The 22,270-nt window shown below is 33.1% G+C and overlaps 4 protein-coding genes across 5 annotated transcripts; 2 read left to right on the top strand and 2 right to left on the bottom strand.

Annotated features, from left to right (window-relative positions):
* Positions 1-157: 157 nt before the first annotated feature.
* Positions 158-5,337, top strand: LOC128396080 (uncharacterized). The gene is made up of 3 exons (XM_053356604.1): positions 158-727; positions 808-2,628; positions 2,722-5,337. Exons 1-3 carry the CDS (start codon positions 382-384, stop codon positions 5,127-5,129), a joined length of 4,575 nt encoding a protein of 1,524 aa, XP_053212579.1. The 5' UTR covers positions 158-381; the 3' UTR covers positions 5,130-5,337.
* A 120-nt stretch (positions 5,338-5,457) lies between these two features.
* LOC128396082 (uncharacterized) lies at positions 5,458-6,832 on the top strand. The gene is made up of 2 exons (XM_053356605.1): positions 5,458-6,562; positions 6,652-6,832. Exons 1-2 carry the CDS (start codon positions 5,516-5,518, stop codon positions 6,799-6,801), a joined length of 1,197 nt encoding a protein of 398 aa, XP_053212580.1. The 5' UTR covers positions 5,458-5,515; the 3' UTR covers positions 6,802-6,832.
* A 120-nt stretch (positions 6,833-6,952) lies between these two features.
* On the bottom strand, positions 6,953-12,304 carry LOC128396104 (ATP-binding cassette sub-family C member 4-like). 2 transcript variants are annotated; one of them, XM_053356629.1, is made up of 16 exons: positions 12,000-12,304; positions 11,816-11,926; positions 11,580-11,700; positions 11,273-11,494; positions 11,115-11,204; positions 10,891-11,054; positions 10,700-10,825; positions 10,370-10,619; positions 10,185-10,304; positions 10,031-10,120; positions 9,674-9,960; positions 9,500-9,586; positions 8,671-9,437; positions 8,514-8,593; positions 8,299-8,449; positions 6,953-8,236 (listed from the first exon to the last, which is right to left on the bottom strand). In XM_053356629.1, exons 1-16 carry the CDS (start codon positions 12,071-12,073, stop codon positions 6,996-6,998), a joined length of 3,981 nt encoding a protein of 1,326 aa, XP_053212604.1. In that variant the 5' UTR covers positions 12,074-12,304; the 3' UTR covers positions 6,953-6,995. The 2 variants fall into 2 exon arrangements, with proteins under 2 accessions (XP_053212604.1, XP_053212605.1); XM_053356630.1 differs by lacking the exon at positions 12,000-12,304 and having other exon boundaries at positions 11,663-11,700; positions 11,816-11,928.
* Positions 12,305-12,921: 617 nt separating this feature from the next.
* Positions 12,922-18,330, bottom strand: LOC128396213 (ATP-binding cassette sub-family C member 4-like). The gene is made up of 16 exons (XM_053356769.1): positions 18,188-18,330; positions 18,007-18,117; positions 17,832-17,952; positions 17,531-17,752; positions 17,373-17,462; positions 17,149-17,312; positions 16,972-17,097; positions 16,648-16,897; positions 16,482-16,589; positions 16,306-16,395; positions 15,951-16,237; positions 15,555-15,641; positions 14,726-15,492; positions 14,543-14,622; positions 14,331-14,481; positions 12,922-14,248 (listed from the first exon to the last, which is right to left on the bottom strand). Exons 1-16 carry the CDS (start codon positions 18,262-18,264, stop codon positions 13,011-13,013), a joined length of 3,969 nt encoding a protein of 1,322 aa, XP_053212744.1. The 5' UTR covers positions 18,265-18,330; the 3' UTR covers positions 12,922-13,010.
* Positions 18,331-22,270: the final 3,940 nt, after the last annotated feature.

Raw genomic sequence — 22,270 nt, 5'->3', positions numbered from 1 at the left:
ATTTCTCATAATTGAATCTTATCAATGTTTTAATTGTTTCTAATTAGTCATATGATTCCGATTGCTATGAGAAATTAATGATTTCTCTTTAGTTTCCCGTCATATCTTTTGTTTTATCTTTTGGATATTATTGTTTTAAGTTAATTAGGATTAACTCATCATCAGTGATGAGTAACTAACTGACGATATTTATTAAATTAAATTATCCTCCTGTCTTTAATTCAATTAAAACAACTGTGATAAACAGTTGACACTATTTAGAATCCTCTTGAGTACATTTCCAACTTTTAATTAGAACTGTTGATATCTACTGACCATATTTTCTTAATTGTGATAATTAACTCAATATTAATTGTACTTTTTTATTTGTTTTCTTTTGTCATGATCACCGATAGGAAGAAGGACTCGTCTAAATGGAGGATCCATTTTCTCCTGAAAGTTTTCCAAGTTGACCATTCAAATAAAGATAATCTCTCCATCGCTTTGGATCATTTGTCCAGCCTGTTCAACGAAATTGGTGCTTACGTTGAATTAAATTCTGTGCTTAGGAACAAACATGGATATTGGTTGGAAAAAAATAGACTCAAGTCAAAGGATTTTTTCTCCTGTAGTGACAAACTAATTCATGATGATGAGCCATGTCTCGATCTTTTCGAAGGCTTTATTGACATTGAAGAATCAACTCAAAGTTTTGCTGAAATCATCAATCACTTAACTGGTCCATTGGGTGAGTTTTTCTTTGTCACTTAATTGAAACTTATTCCACTTATACGAATATATTTTATTATTAATTTTCTTCTTTTGTAGAATCAGTTTCTCAGTTTATACCAAACAATGGAGAGAAGGTAACTGTCAATCTTGTTGCCCATAAGATTGGATTTATTTGGAAATTTGTTGAAGAAAATGATCACCGTTTCGAGGATTTATCAGATTTTGGTTCGGTTAGCTACATGCCTTCGCAGTTTTTAAAGTTTAAAGGATTCAGTTTGGGTAATTTCATCAACGGAACTATATTTGTTCAACAATTCAACAGTGTTGATCAGCCAATCAATTCACCAGAATTTAATCTACGCCACACCGACGAGCTTATGGAACTAATTTTCGAAGTAAAAAGCCAAAAATTTGACCAAAGGTTCAAACTCGTTTTTGAATATAAAACAGTTAGAGCAGTTACAATATCGCGATCAGAATCTGGTTACAATGTGTTTTTCCACATTTCCAATCCACCAAAAATTTACATCGAAACTCATGATATGGATCCAGACATTATTGATATGAAGAAGAGTAAATTTCATGTTTTCGATTATCAAAAACACCGTTTCAATCCTTTCCCCAGGCAAAGATTCTTCGGTGAATCCTGGACTCGGTGGCATGACTGTGGGTGTATCTCACCCGAATGCATCGGAAGATCTTCTGTCTTTTCCCTGAACCTTCCGCACGACTCTTCTCAAGATCTCCTGGCAATCGTCAGATGTTTCTATGTGTGGCGTCGCTACTCACGATTGAGTATTTTCTTTGGGTCCATTGAAATAATCAAAGGGAGTCATCGTCCTATTGATCTGATCTCCGATATTCCATTTGACGTTAATTATGCTCTTCAATGTATTCAGTCCGTGTCTTATGCCTTTCAAGACGATTTGATAATCAACGATCAGTTTCATGTGCTGCTAAATTTCATCAAATTACAAATTACTGAAAATAACACTGGCTGGTTAATCACTGCAATGTACAAATTGTGTGATGATTACCTTTATCGTAAAGTTTACCATGGTCTTTCGAGATTGCTAACAATTTTCAAAAGAGTCGAAAAAGATTGGCCTTCGATTGACAAAATGAGATGTTCTTCCAATCCTTACATCAAACATTTACGTCGAGTTTTATTAACACCAACAAGGATTCTCATCTTACCTGAATATACTTTTCAATCTTGCCAATTTCTTGAAATTGCTCAGCCTGAATGTGTCTTAAGGTTGACCATCCGTGATGAAGATATGGGTAACTTGGGATTTGCAGTCACTCGAAATGAGGAGGATTGTGCTAAGCACGATGAAAGAGCAGAGTCACCGGACATTGAAGCTAAACTTCCATCACCTTATGAGTATTTTCTCAAAAAATGCTTTGCTGAGCGACTTTTACCAAGTTTTAATATTTCTGGTAAAAGTTATCATATTTACGGTGCTTCTACATCTCAACTTCGTGATCATGGAATGGTACTTTATGCCCCAGATGCTAATGATCTTGATGCTGAATCAATGAGAGATACTATTGGTAGGATTGAGGTAACCGAAATATCCAAATACATTGCTAGAATAGGTCTAAGTTTGAGTCAAGTTTTGGCATTTGTTGATCTACCCGCTGACATTGAAGTTCGATACACAAAGGATGTTACTGGTGGTTTACATCCTGACTCAAAAAAACCTTATAATTTTACCGATGGCTGTGGCCTTATGTCTACTCAACTTGCTGAGTATATTTGGAAAGATTTAAAACGTCAAGGGGTAATTAAAATAGATCGTCATAAAGAAGAAAAAAAAATATCAACGGCTTATCAAATTCGGTTCATGGGATGTAAAGGAATGATTATATTGGATGAAAATTTGTCCGGTAAAGTGATTGTCTTGCGAGAAAGTAAGTTCTTGAAACTTTTTACAATTATTGTGATATAATAATTACTGTTGACTTGCAATAAACTATCGAAATATTATCATCTCCATCCAACAGGTATGCGAAAAGTTGATTCGTTACCAGGAAAACTTGGAATTGTTAAAATAAGTGAGCCTCGACGTGCATATCTAAATAAACCTTTAGTTACAATATTGAATCAAATTGGGCTAGATAATCACTTTTTCGTTAACCTCCTGTCCGAGGCAATAGATGATTTAGTTGAATCTTTTCGTTGCAACGACAAAGCATCGAAAACTTTATTCATGTTTTCTGATTTACATCGATTTGTTGACTATCAACAATTGGTTGAACATGACTATGATCTTCTTGGTGATCCATTTTTCAGAGCATCTCTTGAGCTTGTTTTCCATCAAGGATTGGATGTTATCAAGCAAAAAGCTCGGATTCCATTGGATTTAGATATTGCTCGCACTTTATTTGGAGTTGCAGATCCAACTGCCACGTATCATTTACCATATGCTCTAATACCTAATCGCAATTCAGGTTCAAAAACAATCACAATTTTTCATAAAAATGGCCAGAGCTCGTTTCCTTGCTCAAAGAATTCATTATTTTTCGATGAAGAACCAAAAAAAGCTCTAAATGATTCTACAACTAAAAGTGAAAGCTTACGTAAAGGAGTCCTCAAATATGGCGAAGTTTTCATATTCCCAAGTGACTTTGATGAACCGCTTAAGGGTAATGTTATTGTTACTAAATTTCCCTGTATGCATCCTGGTGATGTTCGACGATTAGAGGCAGTCGATAAGGAGGAATTGCATGGCATTAGGGATTGTATTGTTTTCCCTGTTGATGGAGCTCGGCCTCATTCCAATGAAATGGCGGGCTCTGATCTTGATGGTGATGAATATTGTGTAATATGGGCTCAAGAATTTATGGACATAAATATCCATCCTCCTATGGAATTTCCTGATGTATCTCATGATAAAAACGATCCTATTAACAATCATGAGATTGTCATGTTTTACACACGGTATTTACAAGATTGTGCTGTTGGCAGAATTGCTAGTGCTCATCTTGTTTGGGCTGACATGTTGCCGCAAGGTATATTCCATGATCGTAACATTGAATTGGCTAGGAAATATTCAATATCACTCGACTTTGCTAAAACTGGAGACACAAAGACTCTTTCTAAAGAAGAACGCTACCGAGAATCACCAGATTTCAGTCAAAACTGGAATATTAAACCGAGCTACCATTCTGCTCGAGCCTTGGGTTCAGTTTACCGAACCATCTCAATGTTTGAATTGTTTCTAGCTGAAGAAACTTCAAAATTGAAAATAATTGAACCGGTAATTGATCCTAAACTTGAGCATCCTGATTGGAAAAAATATCTACACACCGCTAATCGAGACCACGAAACTTATGTTTCGATTGTTTCACACATTTTAGATATAAGCGAGTTTGGAGACGAAGTTGAACTTTTCACTCAGATCAATGAAAAAAGTGTTCTTTTCGGACCAAACAGTTCTAAAATGCATCGTTCTCAAAATCACACAGACAGCACAATTTTTTGTGTATACAACTTACTTGTGAAACCCATCACAGAAAATTTTTACGAGGAGTTCAACTCTTTAAAATGGCATTATAAGTCGAAAGAGGAACTTGCAGATGCGAAAATGGCTAAAGCTTCAGCTTATTATATGATATCCATGAAAAAAGTTCTAAGCTCCAAGAAATCATTTTGTGGTCTTCCTTGGATTGGAAAATATTCTATCCACCTATTCGAGTTACTTGCTCAACCAGGAAAACCTAAAAAAATTGAAAATCGGCTTACTGTTACGCGCAATATGCCAACTGTTTCCGGCGGATTTTCTGGTGATATTAAAGAAAGAAAAGCGGCTGCTGATTCATGTTGGAAATTTTTGAGCAAATGGCTTGCTCAATATCTCATGCGGTCTAAAGCAGAAGCGAATGATTCTAATAGAATCATTAAGGACATGAAAGATCTTTTCGTGAAGATAATTGATTATTATATCTCCGGGAAAAGAAAAACTGAATCACCTGGCTGGGTGCTCTTACAAATTTTCTCAGAAATAATTTCCAAACAGAAATGTCTCGATTTTAAACAGAATCTATTCGATGCATGTAATGACCCTATTGGATTAATGACTGTACTAATTCTTGAGAGAAAATATTATGAAGGAACTTGTATTAGTAAGATACCTGATGGATCGTTCAATTGTAATACCAACTCAACTTATTTTGTCCTATCAGGAAAAGATGATGACTCTGTGGAAATTGGTCCATTCATTTCATTGCTTAAAACTATATCTGGATGCGTATCGATTGTGCACACACCAGCACTTCGAAACCATGACAGTTATAAATTATCAGTCTTTGGATCTCGAGCATCAATTCTGATCTGTCAAACAATAATTGGCCTTCACAATCGCCTTAAATCGTCCAATCCTCATTACAAAAGGAAAAATGAAAAAATATAATGAATATCATTCCGGTTCCGTAAAAATATTTCTTCACCAGTTTTTAGTCACTTGCAAAGTACAGTTGAACTCAACAAATTTGTCTCAATTTTATACAAGAAAATTATCGATTGATGGTAAATCCTGACAAATTATTTTATTGTAAAAGCTTTTTATTCATTAATAAAAGCATTGATTGCGCTACATCAACGTGAATATTATTGATTGACATTTCATATTTATCTGATTAATTGCTACTCATTGTCATTCTCGTTACCAAGCAAATCATAAACGATACAAACTTACTCTCTATTGTCTTGATCTTTTCAGTTTTCTCATTTGATTTGATCAAGTTAATAGTTCATTTCATATATATTTCTGGTTGACTTTGTACTGTGAAAATTGTCATGGTTAAAATACTCAATATATTTCCTGAGGAAACGAAAAGTTATTTGCCTCGTAGATCAGTCCAGGCTAATCGCTTTAGATCATTTGATTACCTCAATCGGTTTACATTCAATCAGGGGAGACATGAAGAGTCATATGGAAACAGAATTGATATTAGAACATTTTTTCCATTGGTCAAACTGTTCAGTCAATGTTCAACTCGACGAAAAATTATCTGGAATATTATTCTAACTGGTTATATCATCCAATCAATTACCGATCAGATTCATACCTTCAATAAGCTATCATTATCTTCTAGCATTAATCGCTTTCGATTGATAAACTTTCTAGCTGAGAATCTGGTTTTATATTATATTTTGCTCAGTCACCAATGGACACTCAGAGATTCAAATATTATCAAGATTAACAGGTTATGGTCGAAAATAAAATTACCACCATCTCAGTTCAATCGAAAGTGTGTATCCACCGATAGATTACAAATGTTGATTATATTTTCAGTTCAACTAATCGTCTCAACAATTAATACATCGAGAAATTTCAATCTATTTGATTCTCGTCAATTCTCATCGACCATTTTTATCATTTATAAAGTCGCTCATTATGCTTTTGGGGTTATAATGTATCTTGGATTCCAATTCAGTCTACTGCTTGATATAACATCATTATTAACAATATCCTTTAATTATGTTCATCATTTGATTAAAGTTTCCCAAAAACCAATATCGCTATTACAGATACAAGAAATTCATTCCATTTATAATGATATCATACACTTGACGAAATATATTGCTGAAGTTTTAAGAGTTTTCATCACATTGGTTCATCTTTTATTTATTTTTCGTTTATCTTTCATTTGCTATTCAATCGCCACCAATGAATACAATTTTGATTCGAGTATTTTGAAAAAGTTCCTCTACTTTTTAGGATTGGTTCAAATATTGTTTACAACATTCAGAATGATGAAGGTAAACATCGCTGCTTATTCTTGTTTTAACGATTTATACCAATTAACTTTGTCAACTGATTGTGTTGAAGTTGATTATGAGGTAACGTTTAGAACAATCCTAGCAATAGTTATAATCGATAATGAAATTACATGAAAACGATTAACTAATTATCTTGTGTCTCTATTCAGCTGTCCATGTTTATCTACAGAGTCTCTAAGAATGACATCGGATTTCAATTTGCTAAATCAACTTTGATTGGACCCAATTTCTTCTCATCCCTTTCAACAGTACTAATAATTATCTTTCTGGCTGAGATTTGGTTCGTCCAAGAAGATTAAACAGTGTAACACCACAATCATGTCAAACCGATTAAATTCTGATAATTGATTATATTCTTTAGAAAAGAAATTGATTTTATAATTACTTCTAAATAATGATATGAAAATATTGTTCTATTTGTGATATCTAATGGATATTAATTACGTCAAGTTATGTTGAAAATGCTTTACACTTGTGATTTAAGGTTAATCAATTAAGATTTCAATTCTTCATCAGATTGTGATGGATGTTTCATTAGATAAGATTTCTCAGCAATAGTGAATAACATTTTAGCATATGAAGGGCCAGTTTTAGAAACTAATGATTTAAAGTGACTATTTTCATCTTTCAAGAGTAAATATGGTTCTCCATATTCAATCAATTGACCAGCGTCCAATAAGATGATCTTGTCCATGTCGATTATTGTATTTAGTCGATGAGCTACAGTTAGGACAGTACAGTCTTTAAACTCTTTTCTAATTGTTTCCTGAATCAGTGAATCAGTTTGATGGTCCATATTTGCAGTAGCTTCGTCCAATATCATTATGCGATTCCGTTGTAAAAGAGCTCGAATAAGACAAAGTAATTGTCGTTGTCCTAAACTTAAATTAGATCCACCTTGAGTTACTATTGCATCTAATCCACCAGGCATAGACTCGATTGTCCGTGAAAGATTTACGGCTTTAAGGGTTGACCAAATGGATTCATCTGATTGTTCACTTAATGGATCAAGATTACTACGAATTGTTCCAGTAAAAAGAAGTGGATCTTGTGGTATTATCGATATTTTCTTTCGTAAATCATGTAAACCAAGTTGTTGAATGTCAATATTGTCGATTAGAACATTTCCTTGAAACTCTGACAATCTAAACAACACTGATATTAATGAACTTTTTCCAGCACCAGTTCGACCAACAATACCAATCTTTTCTCCTCCTTTAATATCGAAAGTTAAATTTTTCAAAACTGGATTAACTGAACCTGGATAAGTAAAGTAAACGCTATCGAACTTAATGTTTCCAACATCAGGCCATATTGATGGTAACAAGTTAGACTTGGTAGTTTTCCATGAAGGTTCAGAAGGTAAATCACCATATTCGAGGACTCTTTCGACTGCAATCATATATGTCTCAAGATCAGAAGTATTTCTAATTGTCCATTGAAGAGCTCCAAATACTGTCAACATCGTTGATAAAATGAGACCAACTTTACCTCCTTCGAATTGATCCGAGAATGTTAGAAGTATTGTTAGAATTAGAACAAGCAATAATAGCATTACGAAGTCGAGAATTACACCGAGCAAACGATTGGCACCAAAGAGCATAAATTTACAAGAGTTATTGTCATTCAAGTATCGATAAAACTGCTTAATATACTGAGATTCGTACTGAAAAGCTCGAATAGAAGCGAGTCCTTCGTAAGTTGAGGCGATCTGATCGTAAATCGGTGACCTAGCTGAAAGATGATGAAATCTAAACATTAAAATTAATCTAAAATCAATCATTTTACCGACTCACTTTGTCCTTCAACCCTTGATATGAATCGAGCCGATTTCAGGTATATTTGCCTTACGAAAACACTGAAACAAAAGACAGCAATCGCTGCAACAATAACATATGGTAAAACTACTGCAGTGATTATAATTAGTCCAAAAAGTTGCAGTAGATCCTACTAATTAATGAATTAATTGATTAATTGATGAACACAAACTCATCTACACGATCGACCTTACCGAATTAGTAATGATTGTAGAATACGCAAGTGTCACGTCAATAACTCCGATATCCCGAGTAAATCTGTTCAATATCCGACCTGAAATTCATTCAAAACAATTTCCAAGCTCTCTAGTATTAAAATAACAACTCTTAGGTTATTCAATCAATACTTACCCACAGGATTGTTCTCAAAGAAACTTAATGGTGTTCGTAACAATTTACTGAATATTCTATTGTGTAAAGTTTCAGAAGCTTTCAGACAAATTCGATAGTTCATTCCAAGTCTAATTAAAACTCCAACTAATAAGGATATAATTAATCCCAAATAGATTAAACCATTTCTTGTAACAAAAGGTTTGGAATATTCTTTGAAACTCATTCCATCCAAAGTTTCATTAAATGATTGTGATAATAAAAGCGACTCATCTGACCAATTAGATAACCAAAGATCGACATAATTTATGATTCCTTGAGATGCGAATGATGTTATTAGGAAAATACTGATGAATATTAAGTTTCCACCAGCTAAAAGATAATCCAAATAAACTCGACCTTTAAGAGAACCAAATGAGATTTTTTCTTCGCGTTGTTCCATTTGTTTCTCAATGATCGAAATTTCATCTAATGGATCCATAAATTGTAAAGAATTAACTTGTGTCAATGTTTTCGATTGTGTTTTGGTTAATCTTGATGGTGTTGGTAATCCATAAAGTTCATCAATCGATAACATTTCCTCTGATTTCTGATTATTTGTTTCAATTTCATTCGATTCTTTAAGAAACTTGATGAAATCTATTCCAATATTATTCAACTCCTTGAATGTACCAAAAGCCAATGCTTGACCTTCATTCATGATGAGAATTTTATCTGCTCGCTTTAAGAATTGTAATTGATGAGTAATCAAGACTCTTGTTTTTTCTTTGAGATAACCATTGATGCATCTATTAATTACAGAATAAAATTAAAAATCGCAATTCGACAATAGGATCAATAGTTTACTTACTTATCGAAAAGATGTTCAGCTACTCCAGGATCAACGGCACTTAATGGATCATCAAGAAGATAGACATCGGCATCTTCATAAACTGCTCTGTTAATGGTAATGAGATTTAGGGAAAATGGTTAATCAAACTGTCTATTGAAATATGTACATATAATAAACTGAAATGGTACTGACCTTGCGAGAGTGACTCTTGCTTTCTGACCGCCACTAAGAGTATAACCTTTCTCTCCAACCCAAGTATTGTCTCCATATGGAAATGATTTTAGGTCTTTTCTCAATGAACAAACGTCAATTACTTTTCGATATCTTTTCTCATTATAATCTCGACCAAATAAAATGTTCTGTCTTATGGTCCCAGCAAATGTCCACGGTTCTTGAGGTGAATAAGATTTTTTTCCAGAAACAATACATGATCCTGATACGGTTACAATCTCATCAAGAAGAGCCATCATTAAGCATGTCTAATAAAGAGAGGAGGAAATTACTTGTAATTTTTATAAGATCAGTTAGAGTTTCGATTTCTTAACTCACTTTGGATGAACCAACCGTACCAATGACCAGTAATAATTCACCAGGCTCCAATTTCAAGGATACATCTTTCAAATGGTCAATTTTCAAGCTCTGGGAGATCAAACATTATTATTTATTCAGCCATTTTTTGATAATTGAACAGTAATTAACTTACATTATCCCATTTACCACGAAATCTATCTAGTTTAATGGAACCTTTGGGAAGACTGATTCCATAATTATTAGATGAATCATTCAAATTGGTAGTTTTTTTATCGTCCATTAGAAGCAAATCCTGAACAAGTTGACATCTTTCTACTTTATTTACATTTTATTTCGATGACTGTGTTGAAAATTTACCTGAATTCTTTTAATAGAAACTCGAGCTTCAGAAATTAATCCAATTGCAAGACCAATGTGAAGAGTTACTGGTGTTTTAAGTGAATTACAAAGAGATAAAGTAATGAATACTAATTCTGGAGTCAATGGTCTTCCAAGTATCACATGAATAAGAAGGCAAGCAAACACCATGATCCGAGTCGCTGAAGCGTTTGCCACGATGTTCATCAATCTAAGAATTGATGAATTGTATATTTTGACCATTTCTTGTCTAAAATAAATAAAAAACTAGTCAGCAAATAGTTAATTGTGATAACTTTTGTCAATTTTTTCTTGTGATTTGTTACTTACTTTCTTATTTTAGAGATAATATCAGCAAATGATTGTTCCCATGTGAACATTTTGATTATCTTAATCGATGAAATCATCTCTTCCATTGATTTTATCCTTTTATCAGTAAGAAGAGCTGTTTCTCTCCTTTCAGATAATTATCGGGAATAAACATTATTCAAAGTTATTCTTATTGTAAGTAAAAAATTTACCTGAATTTATTATAAAATTTTCCACACATCGCTTGAAAAGGCATAAGGAATACTAGAACCACAAGTAGTCCTAAACTTGCGAGACCCAGAATATTTATCATGTAGATTAGACCTGCAACTGCCATAAATGGTCCAATAAAAATGTACATTATACTGAAAGTCAACTGGAATGATTGAAAAAAACGGACATTAGAACATTCAAAAGATCGAAACTTCCAACTCACATCATCGAATCTTGAAAGATCGTTGGATATTACGTTCAAGATATAACCAATATCAGTTTTCATGGTTGCCGCTCGACTCATTTTCAAAAGCTTTTCAGACGAAAGAGGAGTAGATGGTTGATTTCTTAACAGAATTTGGATCTTAGGACAATTTTTACCTTTTTATAAACTAATGCTATGAGTGCGGTTCGTATTCGAAGAGCTTGTCTATTAGTTGAAAGAGAAACGTGATGTCGAATCATTCCAAAGGAGAATATAGCGACAGTCAATCCAATAGAATAGAATAAACACTCATTCCAGGTCACATTCGAGTAATTGTTACTTGAAAAATAGCGAACAATTAATCCAAGAAGAAAAGTTTGTATAAAGTTTAACGAATCCTAAAAACAAATTGAGTTGAGAGAGAGAGAGAAAAAAATCACATATTCATTAAAAGCCAATTAATTGATTTCATGAAATAAATACATCAACCGTTAAGAAAATACAGTTTAAGACTGTCGTTAGTCCATAGGTTTTGATGATGGTCTTAAGTAAACTGGGAGCCTGACCTTTAGATTTAGCATCTTTAATTTGCCGATTCCAATTTCTATTTGATAATTAAAAACAAATCAGGTAATTAAACACTTTAACCTTAGAAGCCCTACAATTTTATTTCATTAATAATATAGAAGTATTAATTGTAATGAATACAAGTAACTCACCTTTCTAAATCCGTTGTAACCTTAAGAGCTTCATCATCACTAGGACACTTGAAAAAATCGTCTTTATTTGGTTCACGACTGAGACCGATCCACATGAAACTTGCATGCCAACTAGAAAATTGGATTTGGTGAAAAAATAAATACCCCAATTGAAAAAACACAACAATAGATCAAATGAACTTACAAGAAGAAAATTTTTGACAATAGACAAGCATCATCATAGTGACTTGGATTAGTGATGGTCTCCGGCCTATCCATTTACTTGATGATACCCAAATAATGAGCATTAATTTGTTTGGATGATTTGAAACACTTTTTAACGAGAAAAAAGTATCAATAATATTGATTTGAGTAAGAAAACAAAGATTTGAGATTAACGGTAATTGAAAAATTTCCTTTTGATAATCAGTATTAATCAGAGATTTTATCTTCTCAAGATATCTTATCAAATAATTCATTACGAGGCAGTTATCACTGTCACATTTATAATAATTACTTGACTACTTTTTGGATGTCAAACTAATGAAAACTTGATCCGATTCGTTGAGTTTGTCAGAAAAGGTAAAATGTTCTATTGGCCCTCGATCTTCTAGGAGATTATTATAAATATTTAAATAGTAATTTATTTAAATTACGGAAGCTACTGGTTTTATCTGAATAGTTCAGATTATTTGATTACCTCAGTTGAAATCAAGAGAGAAATTGTGCAAACAAGAAATGATATTGAAACTTTCTTCCCGATCTATTAATATTTAGTCAATGCTCAACTCGAATAAAATTTTGTGTAATACCATTCTAATTATTAATAGTTGCATTATCAAGTCAATCACCGATAGGACTCGTGTTTCCTGATCTGAATAACCTTTAATCCACTTGAGTTAATTAATTCGATACTATTTGTGCAAAGATCAAACCTCATAACTACAGGGGAAGTATTGCAGGTCAGGTGAGAGAAATTGAAATAAGTTAATGAATTGTAGATACCGTTAAATCCAAAGAGTAAAGAACTTAACTCTTTACGTTTAACAGAGTGAATGATAAACGTTGAAAATGTTTGATAAGGAAAATGTCACATCTATTATATATATATATGAATACTGTGTCTATTTGTGCTCTTTGATATCTTTTTAATTGATATTAATTACTGTCAAGTTATGTTGAAAATTCTTTACACTTGTGATTTAAGGTTAATCAATTAAGATTTCAGTTCTTCATCAGATTGTGATGGATGTTTCATTAGATAAGATTTCTCAGCAATAGTAAATAACATTTTAGCATATGAAGGGCCAGTTTTAGAAACTAATGATTTAAAGTGACTATTTTCATCTTTCAAGAGTAAATATGGTTCTCCATATTCAATCAATTGACCAGCGTCCAATAAGATGATCTTGTCCATGTCGATTATTGTATTTAGTCGATGAGCTACAGTTAGGACAGTACAGTCTTTAAACTCTTTTCTAATTGTTTCCTGAATCAGTGAATCAGTTTGATGGTCCATATTTGCAGTAGCTTCGTCCAATATCATTATGCGATTCCGTTGTAAAAGAGCTCGAATAAGACAAAGTAATTGTCGTTGTCCTAAACTTAAATTAGATCCACCTTGAGTTACTATTGCATCTAATCCACCAGGCATAGACTCGATTGTCCGTGAAAGATTTACGGCTTTAAGGGTTGACCAAATGGATTCATCTGATTGTTCACTTAATGGATCAAGATTACTACGAATTGTTCCAGTAAAAAGAAGTGGATCTTGTGGTATGGATATTTTCTTTCGTAAATCATGTAAACCAAGTTGTTGAATGTCAATATTGTCGATTAGAACATTTCCTTGAAACTCTGACAATCTAAACAACACTGATATTAATGAACTTTTTCCAGCACCAGTTCGACCAACAATACCAATCTTTTCTCCTCCTTTAATATCGAAAGTTAAATTTTTCAAAACTGGATTAACTGATCCTGGATAAGTAAAGTAAACGCTATCGAACTTAATGTTTCCAACATCAGGCCATATTGAAGGTAACAAGTTAGACTTGTTAGTTTTCCATGAAGGTTCAGAAGGTAAATCACCATACTCGAGGACTCTTTCGACTGCTATCATATTAGTTTCAAGCTCAGCGGTCGTTTTGACACCATATTGTAGTGCACCAAAAACAGATAGCATCGTCGATATTATTAGACCTACTTGACCTCCTCCAAACCTTTCAGGAAATGATAATACTGCTATCAATATTACAGCCAATAGTGCAAGCATGATGAAGTCAAGAATCATTCCAATAGAACGACTCAAACTGAATGCAATGAACTTGCAGGCATTGTTGTCATTCAAGTATCGATAGAATTGGTCAGTGTATTTCGATTCATATTGCCATACTCTTATGGTAGTAAGGCCTTCGTATGTTGTTGCGATTTGGTTGTAAAGTGGGGATCTCGCTATGAAATGAAAATAATATTACTATTAATTTTATTATAATCTAGTGATTGTGTCGAGAAACTAAAAGCTTATTTTACTAACTTTGAGCTTCGACTCTCGAAATGAATCGAGCCAGCCTTAGGTAGATCTGCCTCACAAACCATCCAACACTGAAAACAACAATATTGGGGATAACGATAACAGGCAAAACACTTGCAGTTATAAAAATAAGGCCAAAAATTTGCAATAAATCCTATTAATTAGTTGAATCTCATTAAAAACGTTTATCAACATAATTTCACACTTGTACTTACAACATTTATCGAGACAAAACTATTTGCAATAGTCACATCGATAAGACCAATATCACGAGTGAACCTGTTTAATATCCGACCTAAAAGTTATTTGGACCAATTTCACGATTGATTGAGTATTCAAGTATTATTCATAAAATAGCACTTTTAAATTATAAAACAAGAATGCTGTATTATGCTTACCCACAGGATTATTTTCAAAGAAACTTAATGGTGTTCGTAACAATTTACTGAATATTCTATTGTGTAAAGTTTCAGAAGCTTTCAGACAAATTCGATAGTTCATTCCAAGTCTAATTAAAACTCCAATTAATAACAATATAATTAATCCCAAATAGATTAAACCATTTCGTGTAACAAAAGGTTTGGAATATTCTTTGAAACTCATTCCATCCAAAGTTTCATTAAATGATTGTGATAATAAAAGCGACTCATCTGACCAATTAGATAACCAAAGATCGACATAATTTATGATTCCTTGAGATGCGAATGATGTTATTAGGAAAATACTGATGAATATTAAGTTTCCACCAGCTAAAAGATAATCCAAATAAACTCGACCTTTAAGAGAACCAAATGAAATTTTTTCTTCACGTTGTTCCATTTGTTTCTCAATGATCGAAATTTCATCTAATGGATCCATAAATTGTAAAGAATTAACTTGTGTCAATGTTTTCGATTGTGTTTTGGTTAATCGTGATGGTGCTGGTAATCCATAAAGTTCATCAATCGATAACATTTCCTCTGATTTCTGATTATTCGTTTCAATTTCATTCGATTCTTTAAGAAATTTGATGAAATCTATTCCAATATTATTCAACTCCTTGAATGTACCAAAAGCCAATGCTTGACCTTCATTCATGATGAGAATTTTATCTGCTCGCTTTAAGAATTGTAATTGATGAGTAATCAATACTCTTGTTTTTTCTTTGAGATAACCATTGATGCATCTATTAATTACAGAATAAAATTAAAAATCGCAATTCGACAATAGGATCAATAGTTTACTTACTTATCGAAAAGATGTTCAGCTACTCCAGGATCAACGGCACTTAATGGATCATCAAGAAGATAGACATCGGCATCTTCATAAACTGCTCTGTTAATATTAATGAGATTAATAGGAAATGGTCAATCTAACTGCCGATTGAAAAATGTACATACAGCCAAAGGCACAGGTTTGCAACCACTTAATCATTCGCACAGTTAATGATAATCAAGTAAAGGTAACTTGTGATATCCAATCAGTTGACCATTTTAAGACCTCGTTGTAAATGAGGGGACAATACTTATTATCGTATCTATGGGTTAGCTGTATCTCATTGATTCAATACTTACACAGAAGTATTTAAAAAGTGGTTGCAAGCTTAAAGTCTTTGGCTGTATAATAAACTGAAATGGTACTGACCTTGCGAGAGTGACTCTTGCTTTCTGACCACCACTAAGAGTATAACCTTTCTCTCCAACCCAAGTATTGTCTCCATATGGAAATGATTTTAGGTCTTTTCTCAATGAACAAACGTCAATTACTTTTCGATATCTTTTCTCATTATAATCACGACCAAATAAAATGTTCTGTCTTATAGTCCCGGCAAATGTCCACGGTTCTTGAGGTGAATAAGACTTTTTTCCAGAAACAATACACGATCCTGATACGGTTACAATCTCATCAAGAAGAGCCATCATTAAGCATGTCTAATAAAGAGAGGAGGAAATTATCAATAGTTAGATTATATTAAGATCAGATTTAATTCCTGACTCACTTTTGACGAACCAACAGTACCAATGACCAGTAATAATTCACCAGGTTCCAATTTCAATGAAACATCTTTCAAATGGTCAATTTTCAAGTTCTTAATCATAAATACATGTATAAAGTTTTATTCAGAAATCACTCATCGAAAATATTCTTAACATTGCATGTGATTCGTTAACTCACTTTATCCCATTTACCTCCATATTTATCGAGCACAATTGCACCTTTCGCATGGTCATCATCACTTGATGGTGGACTCAATGCTTTTTGACTATCCACTAGAAGAAATTCCTGCATTGCATAATAATCTGGATAATTTCATGATAGTCCAAGATTCATTATACTTTACCTGGGTTCTTCTTATAGAGACTAAAGTTTCCACAAGCAGTCCGATTGCATTGCCAATATGAAATGTAACCGGGGCCTTGAGCCCATTACATAAAGATAATGTTATAAATGCCAATTCCGGAGTCAATGGTCGGCCAAGAAGTACATGAATTATTAGACACGCGAAAACCATGATCCTTGTAGCTGATGCATGAGCCATCAAATTCATCAATCTAAGAACTGCTGAATTACGAACTTTACCCATTTCTTTTCTGAGAGTAGAAAATACTGATCAATAAATTGATTTAAGTGTGAATTTTTTTTCCACGCAAAAATGAAAACTTACTTTCTAATCTCTGAAATAACATCAGCAAACGATTGTTCCCACGTGAACATTTTGACAATCTTAATAGACGAAATCATTTCTTCCATTGATTTAATTCTCTTATCAGTGAGAAGAGCTGTTTCAACTCTAAACAGAAAAAGTTTATTTTATCAAAAAAGCTCAGAGCTATTTGCTTACCTGAATTTATCGAAATATTTTCCACAAATCCCTTGATACGGTATCAGAACTATGAGGACAATAAGTAATCCCAAACTTGCAATTCCAAGAACACTAATCAAGTAGGCTAAAGCTGCAATCGATATCAACGGTGCAATCACAATATACATTATGCTGAACATCAACTGAAAACCAAAATAAAATCAATTATCTCTTGACAATCAGGTAGCCAAATAAAAACTTACATCATCAAATCTTGAAAGATCGTTGGATATAATGTTCAAAATATAACCAATATCAGTTTTCGTTGTTGCTGCTCGACTCATTGTCAATAACTTTAAATTCAAAAAGTAGAGAGTTAGTAAGTTCTATTGCAAAAATTAGCATAGCTACGAAATTTCACCTTCTTATAAACTACTGCAGTGAGCGTAGTTCGTATTCGAAGACCTTGTCTTGAAGTTGAAAGAAAAATTTGATGCCGAATAAAACCAAAAAAGAAAAGAGTTACAGTCAATCCAATCGAATAAAATAAACACTCTCTCCAGGTCACATTTGTATAGTTATTATTTGAATAGTAACGAACAATTAATCCAAGGAGAAAAGTTTGTACCAAATTCAAAGAATCCTAAGGTTCAATTCAAAACACAAATGATTCATTACAAAAAAGAGATTCTATCAAATAAAATTGAAACGTTGAAACTTACATCAAACGCCAATAGAAAACTATTGAATACTGTTGTTAATCCATAGGTTTTGATGATTGCCTTAAGCAAGCTTGGTGGTTTATTAGTTGCTTTAGAGTCTTTTATCTCTTGCCCCCAGTTCCTAAATTCATAGATAATCGTGAAAGTAAAATAGCTATCAGAATCTTGAACTTACCTTTCAAAGTCTCGTGTAGTTTTAGCAGATTCATCTTCAGCAGGACATTTGTAAAGATCGTCTTTGGTTGGTTCACGTTTTAATCCAATTCTCAGTATACTTGATGTCCACCTTTCGATAGTAATTTAAATAAGTGAGAATTTAATAAGAAAACTGAAAAATATGAGAGATTTAATTTTACCAGAAAAATATTTTAGACAAAAAACAAGCTTCATCATAGGTACAACGGTTTGTGATTATTTCTTGTTGATCCATCATCAGAAAAATTATTAATATTAATTATTAATACTTAATAACGGATAACTGATTTAATTTAATGAACAAATAAATTCAAGAAAAGGATAACTGGTTGTCTGTTAATTCAATTAAATGTGGATTAGATTAAAAATTATCTAATCTTTTTCTGTCAATGACAATTGTACATGTAGGATGTTTATAACTCGTTTATAATGGTTATTTAACCTTTAGTTTTTATTATGGAATGATATTAAAATAACCTTCAATCGAAATATCTTTTCTCAAAGTTTATTTTCGATGTGTGTTTGTCTTATCTTCTGATTCAAATTGATAACATCTTATTGATATATGAACGGGGATTTCAGTTCTCGGTGCTTTTTTAACGTGTAATACAATCAATATAATAGGATTCAACATTAGATTGACACTTTCGGGCAAGGTATCGAGTAGTGTAGATGCATTCGTATTCAGATTTAGCACCGTCAAACAAGTTTGATTTATACTAGGCTTACTGCAAGCGGCAGTGACGTCTAAGCGCGTGTATGACTCAGAGAAGAGAGACTGAGAGATAGAGACTAAAAGAAAGAGAAAGAGACGGAAAGAAAGAGAAAGAAGAGAAAGAGACTGAAAGAAAGAGACTGAAAGAAAGAGACTGAAAGAAAGAGACTGAAAGAAAGAGACTGAGAGAAAGAGACTGAAAAAAAGAGAAAGAGACTGAGAAAAAGAGACTGAAAGAAAGAGACTGAGAAAAAAGAAAGTAAAGAAAGAGAAACGCAAAAATTTAAAAAAAGCGGCATTTTGAAGGCATAATCATAAAAAAGTATGTGTGAAAACACCAGTATCAAAATTTCAGGCTCTTATGTCTTTAGGGTCAACTGTTATGATAAGTTTTGTTAATTAAAGAATCTCAGTACCTTTTTAATTAAACTGCAATATCTTCTGGTTGACAGTTACAACTAACTTCGAAATCTTAACCCAGGATGAATAAGTGTGGAAAATCATAGAATGACCATCAAATAACCTTGAAACGCGTTATTTTACGTGTGACCTGAATGACCTTGATATTTTAATATGACAATTGAGTATCGCTCAAACTCATACCACTCAAGTCTCGAGTCTCTTTGACTCTTAGTTGCTGAGAAAATTGCAAAACAGATCGGCGAAAATAGCTGAATAGCCCTGTAAATTAAAGTTAATTGAAAATTAGTTGTTTTTCAAAATGGTTCCTAATGGAGGTCAAGTCCGAGCTCTCATAACGATTTTTCTTAGTCGCCATCCAGAATTAAGTTTATATCAATGGGCCGATAGACTGGAAAGTTCTGAGACACCTCTGAGGTCATTCAGTATTGTTGTGCCAAAGGTCAGGAATGAAAAATTTTATTTATTACCCTGATTGCGGCCAAAAACCGACGAAAACGATGGCGCCAAATTTAAACCAATTTACACGATTAGCCGACGATTGGACTGGTTCGTAACGGGAATTGGCCACTAAATTTAATATTTGTGTCACTTACTAGTCGAGGTCTATTGACCAGATTTGAAAATTTTATTATAAATGATCTCATTCAAATTATAGAATCTCGATTACTGCCAAACTTTACCACTCATACCTTAGTAATGAAACCTCTACTTCTGAGCCACTCAGAAACGAAAGTGGGGGAAAAATTACTCACTATTTATATAAATTATAAAAAAATCCTTCAAATAAATGCAGTAGAATGATCACGTGTTTTTTGTTACTAACAAGGGAACTTCATGAAGTGTCAAATCGATAATGACCGGAAAACCAGTTTTTTGGAAACGGCGTGAGAAATTATGCGGGCCATTTTTATTCTGGCCTGCCACAACCCGGTAGTTTCCGAGAAAACTGGCCTGAAAGATCGGAAGCCGCGGACATTAATTGTGTGGAATGGCAATGTTTGGTTGAAATATGCAACAATATATCGACCTATCTGTAATATAATCGTGTGTGCTGCAGACCGGTAGGTTAAGAACCATAGATGGGTACGGAGAAAATGAAATAGTATGACTACAACCATAGAGTAAATTGTCAGTTAGAAAGCGTGAGGTTAAGAAGCATGGATGGGTACGGAGAAAATGAAATAGTATGACTACAATCATAGAGTAAATTGTCAGTTAGAGAGCGTGAGGTTAAGAAGCATGGATGGGTACGGAGAAAATGAAATAGTATGACTACAATCATAGAGTAAATTGTTAGTTAGAAAGCGTGAGGTTAAGACGCATGGATGGGTACGGAGAAAATGAAATAGTATGACTACAATCATAGAGTAAATTGTTAGTTAGAAAGCGTGAGGTTAAGACGCATGGATGGGTACGGAGAAAATAAAGTAGTATGACTACAACCATAGAGTAAATTGTTAGTTAGAAAGCGTGAGGTTAAGACGCATGGATGGGTACGGAGAAAATAAAGTAGTATGACTACAACCATAGAGTAAATTGTTAGTTAGAAAGCGTGAGGTTGATTGCAAAGTAGGTGTTGGGTGTTTACAAAGATGAATCGAAAGAAAAGCAAAACAAAATAGAAAAAATTCAAATGTATCACACCCGTGATACAAAATAGAAAAAATTCAATGTATCACACCCGTGATACAAAATAGAAAAAATTCAAATGTATCACACCCGTGATACAAAATAGAAAAAATTCAATGTATCACACCCGTGATACAAATAGAAAAAATTCAAATGTATCACACCCGTGATACAAAATAGAAAAAATTTAAATGTATCACACCCGTGATACAAAATAGAAAAAATTCGAATGTATCACACCCGTGATACAAAATAGAAAAAATTCGAATGTATCACACCCGTGATACAAAATAGGAAAAATTCGAATGTATCACACCCGTGATACAAAATAGAAAAAATTCAATGTATCACACCCGTGATACAAATAGAAAAAATTCAAATGTATCACACCCGTGATACAAAATAGAAAAAATTCAAATGTATCACACCCGTGATACAAAATAGAAAAAATTCAATGTATCACACCCGTGATACAAAATAGAAAAAATTCAAATGTATCACACCCGTGATACAAAATAGAAAAAATTCAATGTATCACACCCGTGATACAAATAGAAAAAATTCAAATGTATCACCCGTGATACAAAATAGAAAATTTAAATGTATCACACCCGTGATACAAAATAGAAAAAATTCGAATGTATCACACCCGTGATACAAAATAGAAAAAATTCGAATGTATCACACCCGTGATACAAAATAGGAAAAATTCGAATGTATCACACCCGTGATACAAAATAGAAAAAATTCAATGTATCACACCCGTGATACAAATAGAAAAAATTCAAATGTATCACACCCGTGATACAAAATAGAAAAAATTCAAATGTATCACACCCGTGATACAAAATAGAAAAAATTCGAATGTATCACACCCGTGATACAAAATAGAAAAATTCGAATGTATCACACCCGTGATACAAAATAGAAAAAAATTAAATGTATCACACCCGTGATACAAAATAGAAAAATTCGAATGTATCACACCCGTGATACAAAATAGAAAAATTCGAATGTATCACACCCGTGATACAAAATAGAAAAAATTCGAATGTATCACACCCGTGATACAAAATAGAAAAAATTCGAAAGCCAAGTAAAGCCGAGTAAAACCTATGCAAAGAGAAGAGATGGATAGACGAACTAATAGCAAGAGAGAGAGAGATATAGAAAGTGGAGCCAATTGAAAGAGAGGAGATAGAAAGACAAACAAATAGCAGGAAGAAGAGATAGAAAGTAAAGCCAATAGAAAAGGAAGAGATGAATAGACGAACAAATAGCAAGAAGAAGCGATTGCATTGGACACCAATAGCAAGAGAGGAGATAGAAAGTAAAACCTATGCAAAGAGAAGAGATAGACAGACGAACAAATAGCAAGAGGAAGAGATAGAAAGTAAAGCCAATGGAAGAAGAAGAGATAGATACACGAACAAATAGCAAGAAGAAGCGATTGCATTGGACACCAATAGCAAGAGAG

Source organism: Panonychus citri, unplaced genomic scaffold, assembly GCF_014898815.1.
Source record: "Panonychus citri isolate SS breed McGregor unplaced genomic scaffold, ASM1489881v1 Contig00143, whole genome shotgun sequence".
In the NCBI taxonomy this organism is placed as follows: Eukaryota; Metazoa; Arthropoda; class Arachnida; order Trombidiformes; family Tetranychidae; genus Panonychus; species Panonychus citri.
This window is presented reverse-complemented; position numbering and strand designations above follow the sequence as displayed.